This window comes from Bacillus rossius, chromosome 16, assembly GCF_032445375.1.
Source record: "Bacillus rossius redtenbacheri isolate Brsri chromosome 16, Brsri_v3, whole genome shotgun sequence".
In the NCBI taxonomy this organism is placed as follows: domain Eukaryota; kingdom Metazoa; phylum Arthropoda; class Insecta; order Phasmatodea; family Bacillidae; genus Bacillus; species Bacillus rossius.
Genome location: NC_086343.1, coordinates 17,143,785 through 17,162,230, shown reverse-complemented (window position 1 = coordinate 17,162,230; position 18,446 = coordinate 17,143,785). Strand labels below are relative to the sequence as shown.

At 38.4% G+C, this 18,446-nt stretch overlaps 1 protein-coding gene across 1 annotated transcript in view; it reads left to right on the top strand.

The window, feature by feature from the left end:
- LOC134540333 (serine/arginine repetitive matrix protein 2) overlaps positions 1–8,461 on the top strand; it is a 60,805-nt gene extending 52,344 nt beyond the window's left edge. The window contains exons 10-11 of the mRNA XM_063382995.1: positions 1,917–2,234; positions 6,359–8,461. Coding sequence (XP_063239065.1) covers positions 1,917–2,234; positions 6,359–6,443 — 403 coding nt within the window. The 3' untranslated portion in view covers positions 6,444–8,461. The remainder of the gene's footprint in view (positions 1–1,916; positions 2,235–6,358) is intronic.
- Positions 8,462–18,446: the final 9,985 nt, after the last annotated feature.

The following is an 18,446-nucleotide window of genomic DNA, read 5'->3' as shown; positions in this document are numbered from 1 at the left end:
CTTCTGGGTTGTAGCCACGTCCGAGGTGAATATATCACCAACGTTTTGGTCGACGTTGCAGTCACCGTTATCAGGGCAGAGTTACCTGCTTAGGTTATTACAAGTTCTGCCATTTTAATACTCTCGCCTGAGAGGGGAGTGTTTCCTGATTGGCTGCAGCTGTAGGTAAATCGCAGCCTTCCTTTCGTCTGGTTGGCCTGTTGGTTTGGCCATTTGGAGCTGGGCTTCTGTGATTGGCTGGAGCTGCTGGCCAATCAGTGGCCTCTTCTCTTCTGATTGGCTGGGCTGTTGTGGTCAACCAGAGCCGCCCTGTCTTTTGTTAGATGCAGAACTAGGTTTTGAGGTTTTCTGAAGACTGGATTCCATATTTTGCTTAGTTTGTAGCCATTCTTTCTATTTATGTTTGCTGGGTATTTTAATATTTCTACTGGTTCTCGAATGTATCTTTTCTTGTACTGTTGGATGTTGGCTATGGTGTGGAATTGGTCGAAATAAATGCTGTATCTAGTTTCCAAGGAGTGTTCAGCTATAGTTGATCATGGGTTTTCTTGTTTATAGTCGCTGATATGTTCTTTAACACTTGTGAGTATTCTTCTGCCAGAAAAATTTGCTTTGCTTTTCAACCAACAGATCTTTTGGTCAGCTTTGATGTATCATTTTTCACTAAAATGCCTGTCCTGTTAAGCCCTTCAAATTCTCCTCACACATCTGGGAGAAGACAACCTGAGCAAAAACATAGTGAAGCTCACCGAACACTGTTTCTTCCACCTTATTCTCATTTAAGGGGCAGATCTACAATCAACAGGAAGGCACTGCCATAGGCTCACCTTTCTCCCTTCTTAGCCAACTTTTTTATGGCTAACTTTGAGGAGAAAGCAATAAGTACCAGCCAGCTTAAACCCAAGTGCTGTTACAGGTATTGTGATTTGGAACCATGACAAAGATAAGATGCAAGACTTCCTGAAACACCTTAAAAGTATCAATCTGAACATACAATTCACCATGAAGGTGGAAGTAGAAGGAGAATTTCCTCTTCTGGATGTCTTTGGTCACAAGAGGAGGGGATAACCACATCGGCCTCACTGTTCACAGAAAGCCAACCCACACAGACAGGTAACTACAGGCGAGTTCACACCACCCTACATCACAGAAGAGAAAACACTCGTCTCAACTTTGGTCAACTGAGCTAGAGCCATTTGCAAAGAAGACAATATCGGGGAAGAAATGAATCATCTAACAAATGGTTGTTCTAAATCTGAAATTAGGAAAGCCATGAAGCCACCTCAACAGAAGAAGAAGGAAGAAAGAAAGAAAGCATCTTCCTAATGAAGCCTTCATTCCTTATGTCAAAGGAATTTCAGGACCAAGTGGCAAGAATTCTTAGGAAGCATGAAAGTCATACGATTCTCAAACCTATGAACAAGATTGAGGGGTCTCGGACATCTGTGAAAGATGAAACTCCGGCTGAAAACCTAGCTGGTGTGTGCAAGATTCCATGCTCTCGTGGGCAAGGTATATACACGACACAGGATCATTCATTAATAGAGACCTGAAAAAATCGCGGGTTCATTTCGTGCTATGCTAAAATTCAAAATAATTATACCTTAGTGCCGATTCCTATCATTGGTTCACTGTTAATCTGGGGGACTGACGGACCAATTAGAGACCCCTCGCTCGCAGAAGCATCGAATCACGGGCCACCCGGTCGAGGCGACGACTCAACAAGTCAGCAGCCGGTGAAAACAGTTGTTGGCATTTGCCCGAGTGTGTAGAGGATATTTGGAGTCCGTCCTGGAGGTCATCGAACCCGCGAATTTTTTCCGGTCTCTATTCATGAGGTATTTGCAGGACTTGTTGGAGGGGGAGTATTGTTTGTGTCGACGTGCGATGATGGAGCCTGGCACGTTCCCCCGCAGCTCGTCGCCCTCGGGCAGCGCCGAGAGCTGGTCCTCGAGCAGCAGCCGCTCGGCCTCGCACAGCCGCTCGCGCAGCCGCTCGCCGTCCCGGTCCGCCTCGCGAAGCCGCTCGCCGTCGGCCAGCAGCGACGACAGCTCGCGGGGGGGCGGGGGGGGAGGCGGAGGAGGAGGCGACGACGACGACCGTCGCCAGAGCGCTCCCAGCAGCAGCAGCAGCAGCAGCAGCAGCAGCGACGGCTCGCGTAGCCGCTCCCGCTCCCCCTCCATCCCGCGTCGCCGCGGGTCCCCCAGCTTCCTGGACCGCCGCCGCATAACCAGGTACCGGCGTTCGTCTCGGCAGCTGGGGGCGGCCGTGCTGATGCCCCGTCGGCGTTGCCGTGTGGCTTCATCGCGCACGGTTGAGAGGCACTACGTGCAATAACAGGGACGCAGTTATCGCTACCATGTGTACGGTACCGACGGAGGTGGGAGTCCATACACTGGTAGTGATAACTGTGTCCCTGTTATTGCATGCAGTGCCCACCACTAAAGTCTACGACTGTTGGTGGGCATGTGACAAATTACAAATGAATAAATAAATAAATTAAAATTTGCGGGGATCCGAGGGGTTTTTTTTTTTTTTTTTTTTTTAATACAAATCTCAGGCAGACATTGGTTTTATCTTCTTATGTTACTCGAGGTCAGTAACCATGCAAAATTTTAGCAATAAAAAAGTGGGAGATACTGTGCAATATATATTTTTTAACCCAAAATTCGCATATGGGTCCACAGTACATCTTTTACACTAAAAAATTGGCATGAAATATGAGACCCCGTAAGTGGGTAGATACGGAACTTAACAATATTATTATTTACGCAATACAAAGCGAACCTGTGTAGTTATACGAAATATCTTCATTGGAATTTGTTGCCACTGCTGTAAGCTCGGCAGCTGCACAGCTGTTTTAAGTATCATAGATAATTATAAGTTTTGAAACCTTCTTCAGTCCCTGTAGTGTTGGCAACTGTAATCTCTAATTTCTTCATGTGGTAGGGGGGTCATGGAGTCAGTCCCAACCCTCGGTGCGATTTGAATTTATCTGTACTTAGGCAAGCAGCACCAGAAGTACATAATCCTTCAAGTAAATTCTGTATAAAATCAGTTTTTACTAAATGTGAAACTTTTCATTTGCATTCCTTAGAATCAGAACATCTCTTTTGATTTTTAACCACTAAATGTGAAGTTTCGTTTTCTTGTGGGAAAGGCCGTACCATTGTGGAGTTTTTTTTTTGTTTTTACCTATTTGGATGGTTAATCGTTCTTCCCCCCTCTCATATGCTAACTTCTTGGACAAATTAACTGTAAGTGAAATGGGCCTCATGTGATCCATTAGTTTTTGTTTGTGTTAATTTTGGCTTTCTCAGAAGACATATTCTGCAGTTGGATATCATTTTACTAAAAATGTCAGTCCACATCACGTGTGAAGACGACCCCCGTAAGACAACTAGATCCGCCCGAGTTTGCGGGGCGCACCAGTGATGACTCGAAAATTGAACCAGGAGCAATTGGTGCCCTATGATGTACCAGACACGGAGTGAGCCGGGTGTGTCTGACCATCACTGAAAGGCGACGTTGACATTGGTCTGGTCACGTCCGTCCCGGATCACTGGTTTTACATCACAGCATCTTTTACAGGAGTACCACCTGACCTTGAAAGATGCTACCTCCGCTTTGCTAGCGCACTGCAAATGTTAAAAATTGTGGGAGTTCTCACACCAGCTTCCATCACGCACCTTTTCCATACAATCTACTTTGATAAATTTCGAAAACTTGGTTGCAAACGGCACTATTTTGAGCATGAGATCATCCGTACACGGTTCACATGGTTGTAGGCACACGCAAGTGTCTGACCACGTGGCCTCAGTTAGACCGCCCTCATGTCCCCGTCGTGTGCACTTTGCGTAATACATTTCACTTAGATCCAGAAGGGTTTCCGGTTTCGATTACATTCAGTCTTGTGTTAAGCCCCCTAAAGTCCGACATGGTTGCGTGCTGGAATTCTCAACACAGTATTTGTGTCGTCCGCAGATTCAAGTCTTCTTGGAAGGCCGGTACACACGGTGGTCACGTAACTGGTTAATTCCGTTGCTCACACTGCTGGCTTGTTGGTCGCCCGGGTTCTCTATTACATAGTACAACCACACAACTCTCACGCTTAATTTCTAGTGGTCTGATATGAACTGCCTATTCCCACAGTCTTGGGAGACATTTAATGACTGGGGGATGTGTGTTCGTTAAAACTTGGTTTGCCACCATGCGGATGGGCATGTACGTGGACCCAGCTGAAACTCTTGTACTACACGGCCGTAACGGGACTCACGTGGGTACTAGGCTCGACTCCTCCCCCAGTATCTGACAGTAGAATCTCACCCGGTCTCAGCGTTAGGTACGCTACTTACGAATGATAGCATTTATTCACTGATGGGCTCTGGAGGCGACCGAGACATCTGAGTACTACAATGCGAATACACGCGGTCGGTAGAATATTCTCACTTAGATTTTTTACCAGCGGATTTACTAACATAATTACTCCACAAAATACAATAATAATAATTATATTAAAACTACTAAAATGCAAACGGCAGAGAATCAGTTTATGTGCAGGCCAGGGTACCTTGTGGCCTGGCCTAGAAATTGTTTGTTGTTGTTAGTTTAAAAAGTCTGTGATGGAATTAAAAATTCTTCGGTGAAATGGTCCACCACTCGGAGCAGGCCTCGAAGAAACAGAAAAGTGTTTAAAATTGTACTTGAACGTTATCAGATAAATTTTAAAAAAGTTGAGGTTGACGAGGTGTGGGGACTGCTTCCTACTCTGATGGTGGACTGACCAGGGGTCAAGATGTGATGGCTGCACGGGTAAGAGATTTTTCACCCTTGTTGACCGTTGACGAGAGACAATCAACCCTTAAAAACATTGTAAACTTAAAAAAAAATATTGATGCTGAATCAAGAAAAATAAAAGGTTGATCCTTAAATCTAAACCGTCCGGACGGGGTGCGTTCGTGAATGTGAGCGTCTAGTACTGCCTGTTGTTATTGCATTCTTGAGAAAACACGTACACTGGGGATTAACAAGGAACGTACATACGTAGCGTCAGTTCCATTTATTTAAAATAATAATAATAGAGTAGAGTATGGCAATAATTTTACATCTGCCACTCGGGCACAACACTCGTACACACTCTTGTCTTGGCGGGAGGTTTAAAAATACACGGTGGACATAGAGGGTGTTGGCGGGTGGGGGTGAGTGGGGCTTAAGGTAAAGTTAGCCCTGTTCGATGCCAATCTTTCTATTCAAATTCAATATTTGTATTTTAGAATAATTTAATATTCGTATTCTAATTTTATTCTAACTTTAAAACTGATATTTACACTGGCCAATGTGTTTCTATGCTGTTGAATTAAAAATAAAATTAAAAAAATGCATTATAAAAACAAGAACAAGAATATTTCATTATAGTTTTAATCATATCAGTTTATTTTTTTGATACAGTACCAGAAGTTTTGAGAATCTAATGTGCTCAGCCTTACCACGGGCAAAAACTCTCTTGATTGAAATAATTATTTTCATGTTCTACGTACCTCATTTGAGTGCTCGTGAGTACAGTAGCCTCTACATTTCAGTTTGCCTGAACTCTTGGTTTGTTTATTGTTCAGTATCACACTCCAAAGTTTATCTCTCTTTTAATTTAATATTTATTCTGTGTTTTATTTTATAAGTTAAAAAAAAAGTGGTCTATAGCACAATAACACGGGTTGGTACTTGTTGGAAAAATCGCCATACACATAAAGAAAGCATTATTTTTTTGCAAGAATCTCAGTACACGTGACAGTGAAACTTATTTGGCAGTTTAAAACTCTACTCGTAAGTATATTGTAAGGTGTAAAACGGTCCATTTTCTTAATAAACATGAATTTACAAAATTATCACTCACTCCAAAATAAGCTCAAAACCAATTGTGTTGCCCTCTGCCCAAATACTCCCTTACTATATGCCAGCAAGTTGGATGGTGTCAGGTGCAGGCGGGTCCCTACCGCCATAACCCGCCTATCCCTGCAGCATGGCACATGTTCTCTGCACCGTCCGTATCCTATTTTCCATCCTTTTCACGTCAGAAACATTGCGTTAAAATTCAGCCTTGAAATTTTACTCTCATTGTGCCCAAAGAAGTTTCACTTCAAAGAATTTTACATCTGTGTCTTGTGTTTTGTTGCAAGTACCAATCTGTGAGCACTTTCGGTGCTGTTCATTTTCACTTTGAATTAAGCTGCTTCGCGAAGTCAAGGTCCCAGGTTTTTTGTTTTGCTGTCAACATGAGTTTCGTTTTATTTTACATTTTGATTTCTTTTTAAGTTGTATTTTGTGTTGAGCGTATGAATCATCGCTAGTTTTCATTTCGCAGAAAGAGAAGAAGAGACTCCAGTTCATCCTCAACTTCTTCTTCTTCCTCGTCCCAAAGCAGTGATGCGAGCCCTTCTAAAAAATGACAAGGCTCCGCCTCTTGACATAGCTCGCAATATAACTTTTAAAAAAAACTTCACTAAAAAATGTTGCGCGGAATGGTGAAAACAAAAACCATCTGGCTTCGACTTTTCAGGGAAGTGAAGGTTATTGAAGCTTGCAGACAAGTTCTGAAATTTGCAATTTTTTGAGAAGATAATGTCTGCTGACTTGAAAGATGTGTTGCATGTGAATGTATTTCTGTGTGTACCTTTGTCTTGGTGTGTAGATTATTATTTTGTTTGTTTGGCACAGTTTATTTTATTTGCAAATTTTGTTTTGCAATACAGTTGTGTGACTGTTGCATAGCTATGCTTCCATTGTCAAGTTTTTTTGTTAAATGAGTTTTGTTGAAGCAAAACATAGAGGCAAACAAAGTACGTGGAGATTGTTAGTTAGTGTTCTATAATATGCTGACAGATTAAATTTATGTCCTTCAGGAGCCCAAAGTGATATTTCTCTGCGAGATCTGTTCTCTAATGTAGATGCATTGTCGATAGCAAGATGATTGATAAACATTTATTTGCAATTCTTTGTCAAGCAGTGGTCATCAGATTTTTGCATCAGGATAGCTACTGATTTGATACTTAAAAATATTTTGTGCCTTTATTCATATTTTAAATATAATTTTTTGATTATTATTATATTGTGAAAATCGGATTATGTGATGATTATAATCTGAGTAAGAATTATATTAGCATGAAAAACAGTCGTGATAGGTGGTGTCAAATGAAAAAATTAAAATACTTGAACTCACCTCAGCATTTGAACTTGAACAATGTCTAAAATTATAGTTACATCTGTCAGTTCAAAATGTTGATTTTGGCAACAAAAGCAGTATGAATACGGTACTTGTTTTAATTATTTATTTTTAATGTAAAAAATAAAAATACAAAACCTGAATGACGAAAGAATAATTTTTTGTAGACATATTAGTGTTCATTCCGGAAATCTGGCCACCACTTTTTAATTTTTTTTAACTGTTCTGTGTTAAAGCAACGTAGAAGGGAATTTGTAAAGAAATTGCTGCAGCCATTACTGCAGGTATGCCCAGTACTAGCTAGTTTGTGAATTAAAGGTCAAGAATTCCTTCCAGTCAGAAAGACTATTTATTTTTAATTGGAACTGCCATTGTATTAGTAAATCATGCTTTGGGCAGCTCTAAAATGTGTTTATGATCATTTCACATTTAATCTTGGTGTTTATTTCATAAAAAAAAATTAAGGAAGCGAAGATTTAATGTGTTGCATATTTAATGTATTGTATATTTAATATTTGGAGGATTTATATGAGTGATAGATATACATCCGATTATATTCGCGCACTCTACAGCTTGGAGGCAGATTACAATATTGCAGTATATTCTCATCACCTCTGTCCACTCCCATTTTCATGACTAATGAACAGGAAAAGTGTTTTTTCTTTCTTCTCTTTTTGTAGGAAATAATTAGTATCACAATATTTACTGTACATTTTAATGCCTTTTTAGTGACGCGAGAAACTTGTAAATATGAGCACCTTTAAGAAAGGTTTATAAATTTACGAAAGCTCTGAAACATGTATTAACAACTGGATACCACTTGTGTAGCAAAAATAACCATTATAGATACCTATGTATACACATTTAATTTAATTTTTTTTATCGTAGGAGTGCTATGTATTAGTTCCAACTATAATTTTTACATATTTTGTTGTTGTAAATGTGCTGTTCACTTCTTTTCCAGTAGTAAAGTAAGGTAGTCTGTGATGTAATTTAGGTATGTGCTCCTTGAGTTGTGTGTAAATTTCATTATGTACACTTGTACTGTATGTACACCTGACTCATTGCAGCACGTACAAGCACTGTATTTTACTTCCACACACACATTAGTTTTTACTTGCAAAACACCACTTGGTAAGTGTAAATTGCTTATGATATCTAGTTTGTGCATTATTGATCGATGTATACTATATCTATTGCTTGGTTTCAGAAATTTTGTACAAATAAAATGTAGTTACTGTAAAATGTTTGTTTTTTTCTTTGTTGCACTTTTATTCTATATATGTTTGCTTGGTTCATTTTATAAGTTAAGTTGGTCATATCATTTAAGCGAGCTGGCATTTAATGGAAAGCATAATTATTATTGTATCATAATACCATTTTAATGGTTCAAAAAAAAATTGTTGAAAAATGTTTAAAAATATTTTTTTGTATGACACATTTCAAGCATTAATTAATTAATCAAATCCATATCAATTTATTTATAATCCTACCAGAATTAAGTGCTCCTTTAAAAATTTTTTTTATTAAAGGTCAGAAATAATAATAATAATATTTCTCCAAAAATTTATTTGTGGAGGGAAAAAAAGGCAACCAAAACATGAAAACCACGTTTCAGTGTTTCATGTCAAAAGAAGTATGTCAAAGTTAAATATGTAAATTTGAAAGTATGTTAAAATTAATACATGTTATTAAATTAATACGAATTGCTTTACAGTTTTGCTTCACATTTTCAAGTAAAAAAATGTATCTTGTTCACTTAATTTGGATCCATTTAGTTTCAATTCACGGTAGGGTTTCCGAGCGAGGTGGTGTGGAAGGACTCTGGTTCGAATCCCGGACCGACCATCCCGCTTTTGGATTCCCGAAGTTTCCCGAAACCTCCAGGCAAGTGCTGGGGTGGTTCGTGTCCATGTGCCATGAGACTAGTCCTCAGCATTTGTGTTACCGTCATCGTCGGCTCGGCATGAGGCACTTATTTTCCCCTCCATATTTGTGGGAGCAGACAATTAAATCATTGTACTTCACTGGTGGTGTTATGTGTGATTCACTTGTCAGGACCAGGGGTGAATCTAACCCCCCCCCCCCCCCCCCCCCCCTTCTAAATGAAACTAAAAAAAAAAAAACTATAAAAATATATTATCCCCATTAACAAAAAGAAATAATTTGAAACCTCCCCCCCCCTCCCCCCCCCCCCCCCCCCCCCCAAAGTGTAATTTTTTAAACGCTCCTGCTAAGGACTGCTGGGGAATTCGGATGACCATAAGTCATGGATCAAAAAATAGATTTTAATTCAACGCATGGCTTAAAGTAAAAAATTTTTTTCCAGGACAATTTGAATTTTTTGAATAATTTATTTTTTTATCCCATAGTACCATGTTGTTTTGCACGTCCCTGAACAAAAATAAAAGTTTATTCAAGACAATACAATGCCGAGGTTGTTAGGATAAAAGTTAATTTGCTGCAACACTTAATTTTTTTGTACGTACTTGGTACAATATTTAATACTACTACACAATACAAGTTCTATGATGTATGTGTGTGTTTACTATTTATGCTATGTTTCACGTACTCAGCTAAAGAAAGTACAAATACAAGAAAAATCTTCCAAGACATAATTTTTGTCATTCGTAATTTAACTCGAGCCAGCAGGAATTTAAATGTTCCGAGAGTGACTGTGTGTACACAATATTAACATTAAAATAAGACCTCCCGTGGAAATTTTTAATGACACATTTGAAAGTCAAGAAATGTTAATTTTTGGTTGAATGAGGTAAAATATGTGTGTATATGACAGTAATTGAGTTTCCTAGGGGTGAATGTGATGGTATAGGTAGATGTGAGTTTGAGTGATTAAAATATTACATACTCAAGAAAAGTTTATGTGACTTAAATAAAGTGGTAGATAGGAATTGTTACAGAAATTACAAATGACATCCTACAATTCCTCCACAATCAAGTCACAGTGTAAGAATATAATTACAATCTGTATATATTATACTGTATTGTTTATTTAAACAATCTTGATGGCTGAAATATATTTTGTTCTTTGAAGCCTTTAAGCCATAATGATAATTGAAGCCATGCAAGTATGTAGTAATTTGAAATAGCTATTTCAGTTTATAATTTTTTTTTTTTCAGTTGCATCTTGTCCAAGCAATTGCTGGACAGTGGCGTAGCAAGGTCAGGAAAATTTATTGTCCACCCCCTGCCCCCGCCCCTTTTCTACCCAAAATAAAGTTATTAAAAGAAGTAAAAATAAGAGACATATAGTTCCAATTGTTAGCATATCATTTTTCCCTCAATTACATATATTGAATTGGTAAATCACATCGTTAAAATCAATTCCTTTTCGCTACTCTTGTTTTCAATTTGAAAGATGGCAAAGTCAGAGAGCTGAGCTTGACTCACAGTGGACCTGACTTGATTGATTTGGGCTTGGAAAATCTTCTATCACTGAAACGTGTAATGTTAACGAGAATTTTAATGCTTTTAAGATTTGGAACAGAATCAAATTCAGCCACAAACTCCAAAAAAATCTTAAAATACCATTCTCTAGTTAATTTAATGAACAAGTTTTAAATAATATCAATTGGAAAAAATATCAGAATTTTTTATTTATTATTTTTGTAATTTTATGTCTTCCACCCCCCCCTCCCCCCCCCCCCCCTTCCCCAGTTATAACACCCAGGGTTGCTTGCATCCGACATACTCCCCTTTCTACGCCTCTGTTGCAGCACATTGTTTTTCTTTTGTACTTTCCTTTCCAGTATGTTACATATAATTAGCAGTGTGTGCTAGGTCTCTTGTGTTGTTTGCACCGGCCACGTGAAGGACACAACAGCCGTAAGAAAAAAAAATTGTAAGTAGTTTTCAAATTTTTTTTTACTTCATTTTGAAAATCTCTCTGTTAGCTGCATGCTGCTTAGCCTTTTTTATTTTATTTTTTAATGTTTTTTGGCATTGTGCATGTGCAATATGTTTTTGAGTTTTATGGTATGTGTAAGTCAATTTGTGTTCTTTACCGTCGTAGTGGTGGAAGTAGCCAAAAAAACTGACGATTGTTCAATATTTTTTACTAGACTAAAACCCTATACTTTTTTTTAACTTATTAAATGGAAAATTAATTAATTTTTCTAGCAGTAATCTTTGTTGATTAACGTAGTTTCAATGATGAGGCTTATGGCTGAAAATTTCATTAATTCAAGGTTATAGGTTAGAATTCTTTCCCAGTTCACTGTGAAATGGTCTTGTGAGCATTCAAGAAAATTTGTGCTGTTTCAAATTAGTTGTGAGATACTATGGCCTTATTTTTATGAGATCTTTACTTAAACTCCCTATGCATCGGCCATCCATTTAAGGGTGGTTAGACCCTTCCATCTTGGATTTACAGATATTTTTCCACAGCTTACAGCTGCAATATAATTTTATTTTATTTTTTCTCTAGATAGCATAGGATGTAGCCGTGAAATACTTTTTGAAGTCAACATTCTTGAACTGTTGGTTTATAAGTATTATAACAGTCTCACTCATAGTTGACTGTGTAAGGAAACTGGTTATTTCTTCTCTGTGCTTACAGACAGGAAACCTGTTAGTAAATACCAGATTGCATCATCAAGGTATAAAATCTCGGGGAGGAATTATTTTTGCCTTGTCATACCAACAATTGGATAAATAGTAGAGCTAGGCCAATCAAATCCTTAGTATTTGAAAGATTAAATTTTTAAGGAAAAAGATTTGAAGAAAAATATTAGAGGAAATAAAGTAAATTCAAAATTTCAACAATGATAACTTCTGAAGTTTACCAGGTCCCTTTTTTTTTTCTTCATACCTATCCTGTTAACATTCCCAAAGATATTGTATTTTAAACATGTAATATATTAATAAATTACAATCTGTATGATTCTGGAAACTAAGTTTGTGAAAAAAAAAACTGTTAAAGGGTTGTATGGTTTACCATAGTTAATATTTTTAATTTCTTGTATATTATTTTATTTTTGACCCTTGAGACCTAGATTCGGATTTGAGGAGTATATTCGAGGTTATATTTGGGATTTGAATTCGAGGAGTATATTCGAGGTTCTATTTGGGATTTGAATTCGAGAAATTATGATCGACCCATTACTAATAAATACGTTCGAAATTTAATTTATCACAGAAAATTGAAAAATCTACCATGGCAGAGCATGATTTTCTGTTTGACAGAAATTACAGCAATAAGAGGATATTAGCGGCAGGCAGGTTACAAGTTGTTTCAATTAAATCTGAGACAATGATTGCGTTTACACCGGGGTTTTGTAATGGTTTCACTAGTAGTTGTTAGTATTTTAGCTGTGCTGATTCTGAAGAATAATTTATGATTGAGTACTTATGAATTAACAGTAAGAATTAGTCATGTCCTTAAAATATGGCCCTGAGTATACAAGTGTAATGGTTTATGTCTTTCGGTTGGACGGCAATCATAAACTATTACACTGGTATACAAAGAGCCGTGTTTTGACAGAACTAATAAAATTATTGCTGTTAGTTCTTAGTAATTAATCATAAACTAGCCTAAATGATTTTGCATGCTAAAATGTGTGGAATACCTAACAAGTAGTAACTTACCATCATTCATAACAACGCAAAACTAAGTTAAATTACAGATCAACATGACGGGTGTGTTTGTGTAAAACGTGTGGTGTACTAGTTTTGTTCATTCCGGACTAACAGTGATTTGTCAAACTGGTTTTCAGAGTTTGACAAATCATTGTCATGTTATATTTTAATGTGTTGGTGATTTGGTGAACCTGAAATTTTAAATTTTTTTTCTTTTGATTTCATTATTACAAAACTTTTGCTCATTGCTACAGTTTTTACATAAATTAATTTTTAGTGTGCTAGAACGAACCATATAAACCAAAAAGTTTGTTAATTTTTTTTGGTGGGGCGGGTGGTGGGGGTGGAAGGGAAAGGAGGCTGTAATTTATTGGTGATGTTTTGTGTTTCAAAAGTGAAAATCTAGTTGGTATTTTGTATGATTATACATAACAATGCTTGTAGGTAATAATTCATAAATAAAATGAAGAAGTATTACCTAGTTGTGTATTTGCTAACAAAATTTTACTTACATTTGAAACTGAGATTCTAACACTGTTTTGTAGTTAGTTATACTGACATTGTTTAACATTGTTGCATTGCATCAGGGCTTTCAGACTATTGGTTCTGGAACATAATCATGGGCCAGTAAAAGTTAATTGTGACTAACCGTATTGTTTTGTTGCATTGTGTGTAAACAGGTTTTCTCTGTTTTTTTTTTCTAATTAAAATTTTTTTTACTAACCTCTAAATCGCAAAGGATTCCTGGTTGTCCATTATCGTCTTTGTGGATGTATTTAATAATCACACTTTGCAACTATTTGCAATCTCCAACCTCCGGCATTATTCATTCAGGATGTCTCACCGAGCAGAAACCGGTCACGAACAGCAGAAAACTTTATGAAAAATGTGTGGAATTTTCATGTTTTCTCTTTAATTAGATCCCGAAAATGTGTCCAACGCATTATATCATTTTTTGATCACCTTAAAAATACTTCATAATTATTAAAACTTGAGATAAATATTTGATAAAATTTGCAGTTTGTGCCATTCTCTTGAAAATATGTTTCGGGGAGCATATTTTCAAAAGGAGAAATTTTAAATCACTGCATAATTTCATTTCATTTGCGTTTGTTCATTCTTGACTCCTCTTAACAATCCAAATAAAAAAATTACTAATGGAATTTTTTTTTTTTCCGATAGTGGGTAACGGGGTGGACGTTGCCATCAGGCGCTTCCGTTGTTTCCCCGAGATTTTTTCCGTTGCTATTCTAGCTCATCGTCCACCTGTGTAATGACCTCGATTTCAACTTTGAATATATATATACTGTATAGAAGTCGCCAGCCCAGGTTAAAATTTCTAATACAGTTCTGAGGTAGTTGGTTAATTCACCGCCACAATCGCCACCATCTCTAGGGCATCGACTTGTGGTGGTCCCTAGTGGACAAGTGTAGAACTCTTCAAACACCCCTTCCCCCTCCTGTTGAACGTCCTCGAGCTGCAGTGAATGATGGATTGGGGGGGGGGGGGGAGGGGGGGGGGGGTAAATGACAGCGGGCGACAGTGCTGCGCTCTAACGTGTAAATAACAACTAAGACGATACAGGGCGTTACGGCAGCGCAAAAGCAGCGGTGAAGTTCCCAAGCTACTCATCGTACGCTCCTGAAAGACATAGAGTAAATCCTATCCACTCGCGACTTCTATACAGTATATATATATTCAAAGATCTCGACGAGACGTTGATCCCCGTGATCTCGGGAGGCTGCGACGCCGTTGTGGCTCGTGTGTTGCAGCGCCCGCAAGCGCCCGATCCCCTACCACCGCCCCACTCCCCCCACCCCCTCCTCGGACAGCAGCCGGCGGTCGTGGACGAGCTACAGCCTGTCCCCCCGGAGCAGCTGGTCGGGGGGCAGCCGCTCGCCCGCCCGGTCGCCCAGCCGCAGCCCGTCGCCCTACGGCAGCCGATGAGGGCGGCGCTCCACTCCGCCGCATTCGCTCGGGGGTGTCTGCTGGGTCCCAATAGTCACTTTCAAGTCCCCGAATAGGTCACGCATCTTAGAAAAAAAAAACTCACAATAGTCTCACAGTAAGTTAAGAATTTCCAATGCAGCGGAGTCACACTAAACCAGACGAATTGGGACCGGAACGTGTTCGGATTATACCATATTTTCAGATCAACCGAGTAATGGCCATAATGCAGCAGCGTGAAGTAAAATACATCCCACATAACATGTTGTCACGTAAAACAGCCTACAAACATTTTTAGAAGCACAAATCACAAGGCGAGTGGATAATTGGGTCAAGATATCCAAAAAATAATAACTATTAAAATATAAAGAAAAAAATTTATTTTCACCCGAAATTGGTTCCGATTAGGCAGATTTTTAGGATTAGCGGGACTCCACTGTAGTTGTTTATAAGTCACCTAAATATGTTCTCCTAGCTTGGTAATTGCATTTAGCTAAAAGGTCTTTAGAGTAAAAAAAAATTCAACTAATTTTTGTCTCAGAAATCCAGTAGACACTCTCCTTGCATTTGCTTAGTCTTGTTTCTCTTGGAGGGCAGCCATTTCCAACGTGTGACTTCCCCGTCATGTATCCCAATGTTTATTCATCTGCCTGGTAAACAAGCTGTTTGTAATTTTGCAGATTAGCTGCAGAATCCCTGCAAACATTTCTGAATGATGTCTAAATAAAAGTTAAGTTTAAGTTACATTGAGGGACCTATTTGGTTTTATTGCCTTTGCCTCTTTTTTTTTTTTTTTAATTGGTTAGCTTTGCACCATGGACTGTACTGCTAAATTAAAATTTTACATTATTAAATTAACAAAGTGATGAGTATTCAAATTAAATGTTTCTTTCAATTCATTGCTGAATTTCTGGTGCCAAATACACGCTAAATTAAAAATTTTATCACAATTTTAAAAAAAATTTACACTTCGGTTATTAGCTTTTTTTTTCAGCTCATGTGATATGCTAATCTGCAACATTATTTACAGTTTAATTTTTGTTGATCTCAGAATAGTTATCTGTAAACAATTCTCACAATGAACTTGAATATATGTTAGTGGATTATTGAAGACAGGTAGAACGTAATTGTTTAGATTTTAGACAGTAAATAATTGCATTGATATTACACCTCAAAAAGAATATCTCCATAGTTACCAGTTCTCAGACTAGTTTTAAAACACAGGAAACATTTGTGGATAGGAAACTCGGAATAAGTTTTATTGTATGTATGACTATGAGTTTCCTTAGCAAATAATCTTACTGGTAACCAGTTTTTTTTTCTTCTATAAATTTTTATAATAGCAGAGGCTTGTTTTAAGTAATCGCTAGGGCCGTTTAGCAAAACATTCCTTGTATGGCTTGGCTACACCTTCCATGTTCAGTTAAAATGTTCTGCAGCAAATTTTGTTGCCAAATATTTGCTTGCTTGCTTTTCGCTATCATCAAACAGCTGATGGCAGAACCGGGGAAGGCATGTAGCCCTATCCCCCACCCCCAGAAGAAGGGAAAAATTTCGCTGCATAAAATGACAACGTAAGTAAATTTTTTTTGGGCTATTTTTTTTTAATTATTTTGAGGGGTTCGCCTAATTGGGGGTGAATTTGTGGTGGCGGGGCGGGATAATAAGTGCGACATTCGCTGGTGCTTCTAAGCGCAAGGCTCTGGACTGGCGAGCAATTTATCTCGTCGTGCATTGGACTACTATGATATCCAAGTGGTAGCCATAACATCACAAGGTGGAGAAATGGAAATAAAGGTTTAATTCAAGTCCCTTCAAAATCTATACCAGGTGTTCCATGCCTAAAAATTACTCTGAAAACACTGGTTTTAGCCATTTTTTACTCTTCTAAAAATACAGTTCAAAAACAAAAAATGGAAACAGTACTCATATGCCCTCTGTACATTCTTAAATGCTTTTAGTAAACAGGACACCACTAGGATATTGTCACGTCTCACTTTCAGAGGGGGGAGAGAATCGTAGCTCTTTAGTCACTCGCTTGGCCTCAACTACTCTTAACTTCATAAAATACTTTACTGTACCTAGGATCATAGGTTCGTCATCCCGTACAGGATGTCTGGTGAGAGCTGAACTAAGGAGATTTTGCATAATAACATAATACTAAATTTAAATGATTTTATTCTTAACGTCAAATAATCAACATCATTTTTAAAGAACATTTAAATAGCGGGATTACAATTTAAAACAATAATCTCTTCATTACTTCCTTAACTACTGAACGATCTTTACAAGAGAGAAAGATAGAACTTCACTAAACTCTTCCCTAATCCTTCCGAATACATCAAATCATAATTAATACTTAAAATTAAAACAAAGATAAGTCCATACTCACATTTTCCGAAAAGCCTTTCTTGATCGATTACTTAAAACTAACGTAGGGGCCTCTCCTGCCCTTGAAATCCCGAACGAACATTACATTTTAAAAATTAGAACTAAACGACTAGTGACGAGGGCCATAGCCTCCGCCCGAAAGCTTGAAGACGACTACATTATGATCTAACTTGAATTACTTTACGACCTAAGTAACTCGTAACCTCTGGCGACCGCCATAGCTTCCGCCAGAGTGAGCCCCGAGCTACCAATCACTTGCGCTTAAATTTGCGCGCCCTGCCGCACCTAGCATAACAAATCGCTCGTTATTGAAGCCAAATTTACTAAACAACTAACTAGAACATCTGGGAAAGCTACCCCCCTCTACCCCGACGTGCAGGCCACACCGCGCGGCTTGTTACGACAGCGCGCCCCAGTAACTGCGGCCCGTGGCTGCGCCAGCGCGCGGCCGAACAAACAAACAAACAAAATTCTGCAAGCCCGCAGCACGCCGCGCCGGCCCCGTGCCCCGATTACATGGTCACGCCACTTGCGCTGACGAGTGAACAGAGCAGCCAGCCCAGAGTCCCGTCAGTAAAGTCCCTAAATTTGATTTCAACAACCCTGCAAAATTTCAAACCGCGACAATATCTTGAGCTGTTTTCAAATTGTGTGGTCATCTCTTGAAGCTCTGCACACTGTATATGTGCCCGGGTAGGCGGGATCCTTAAAACACTTATCAAAGGTGGCTGGACAACTGTTAATAACTTAATTGGTGTTTAATGTCTAGACTAGGTTGTTAATATGTAGATGTTAAGTCCCATTTTGTACAGTTTTATTGGGAAGCTGGTATTCCAGACCACCTGTGCTACCCCGAAGTCATTCCTGTATGCGCCCCTTTTGCAAATACACATAAATTGAAAGCTGTGCCTGAATAATTAATTCTGGCCACTTATTAGAATTTTTCATCTTCTGGGGGTCCTCAGCTGCTTAACACATGCAAAATTGCTTACATGTGACCTTTTTTTTTTTCTTCCAAGATGTTTCCTCATAAACATCCAGATAAATGTTCCGTATCACGTATCCAAGTTTATCCCTTGAGACTGATGGTATGATCGTGTGTATATTGATCCGGTGGTACATGATGTTTGCTGTTTTGATTTATTACGTCGAAAGATCATGGTCGAACAAAAACTTGAATATCAAAATGCAAACAAGTTAGGTCAGGTCTTGTGGATATTTTTCTTTCATAATCAACTTAATCTTACAATTTTCCATTGTTATATCACAAGTTTTTTTGTTGTGTCCAGGATC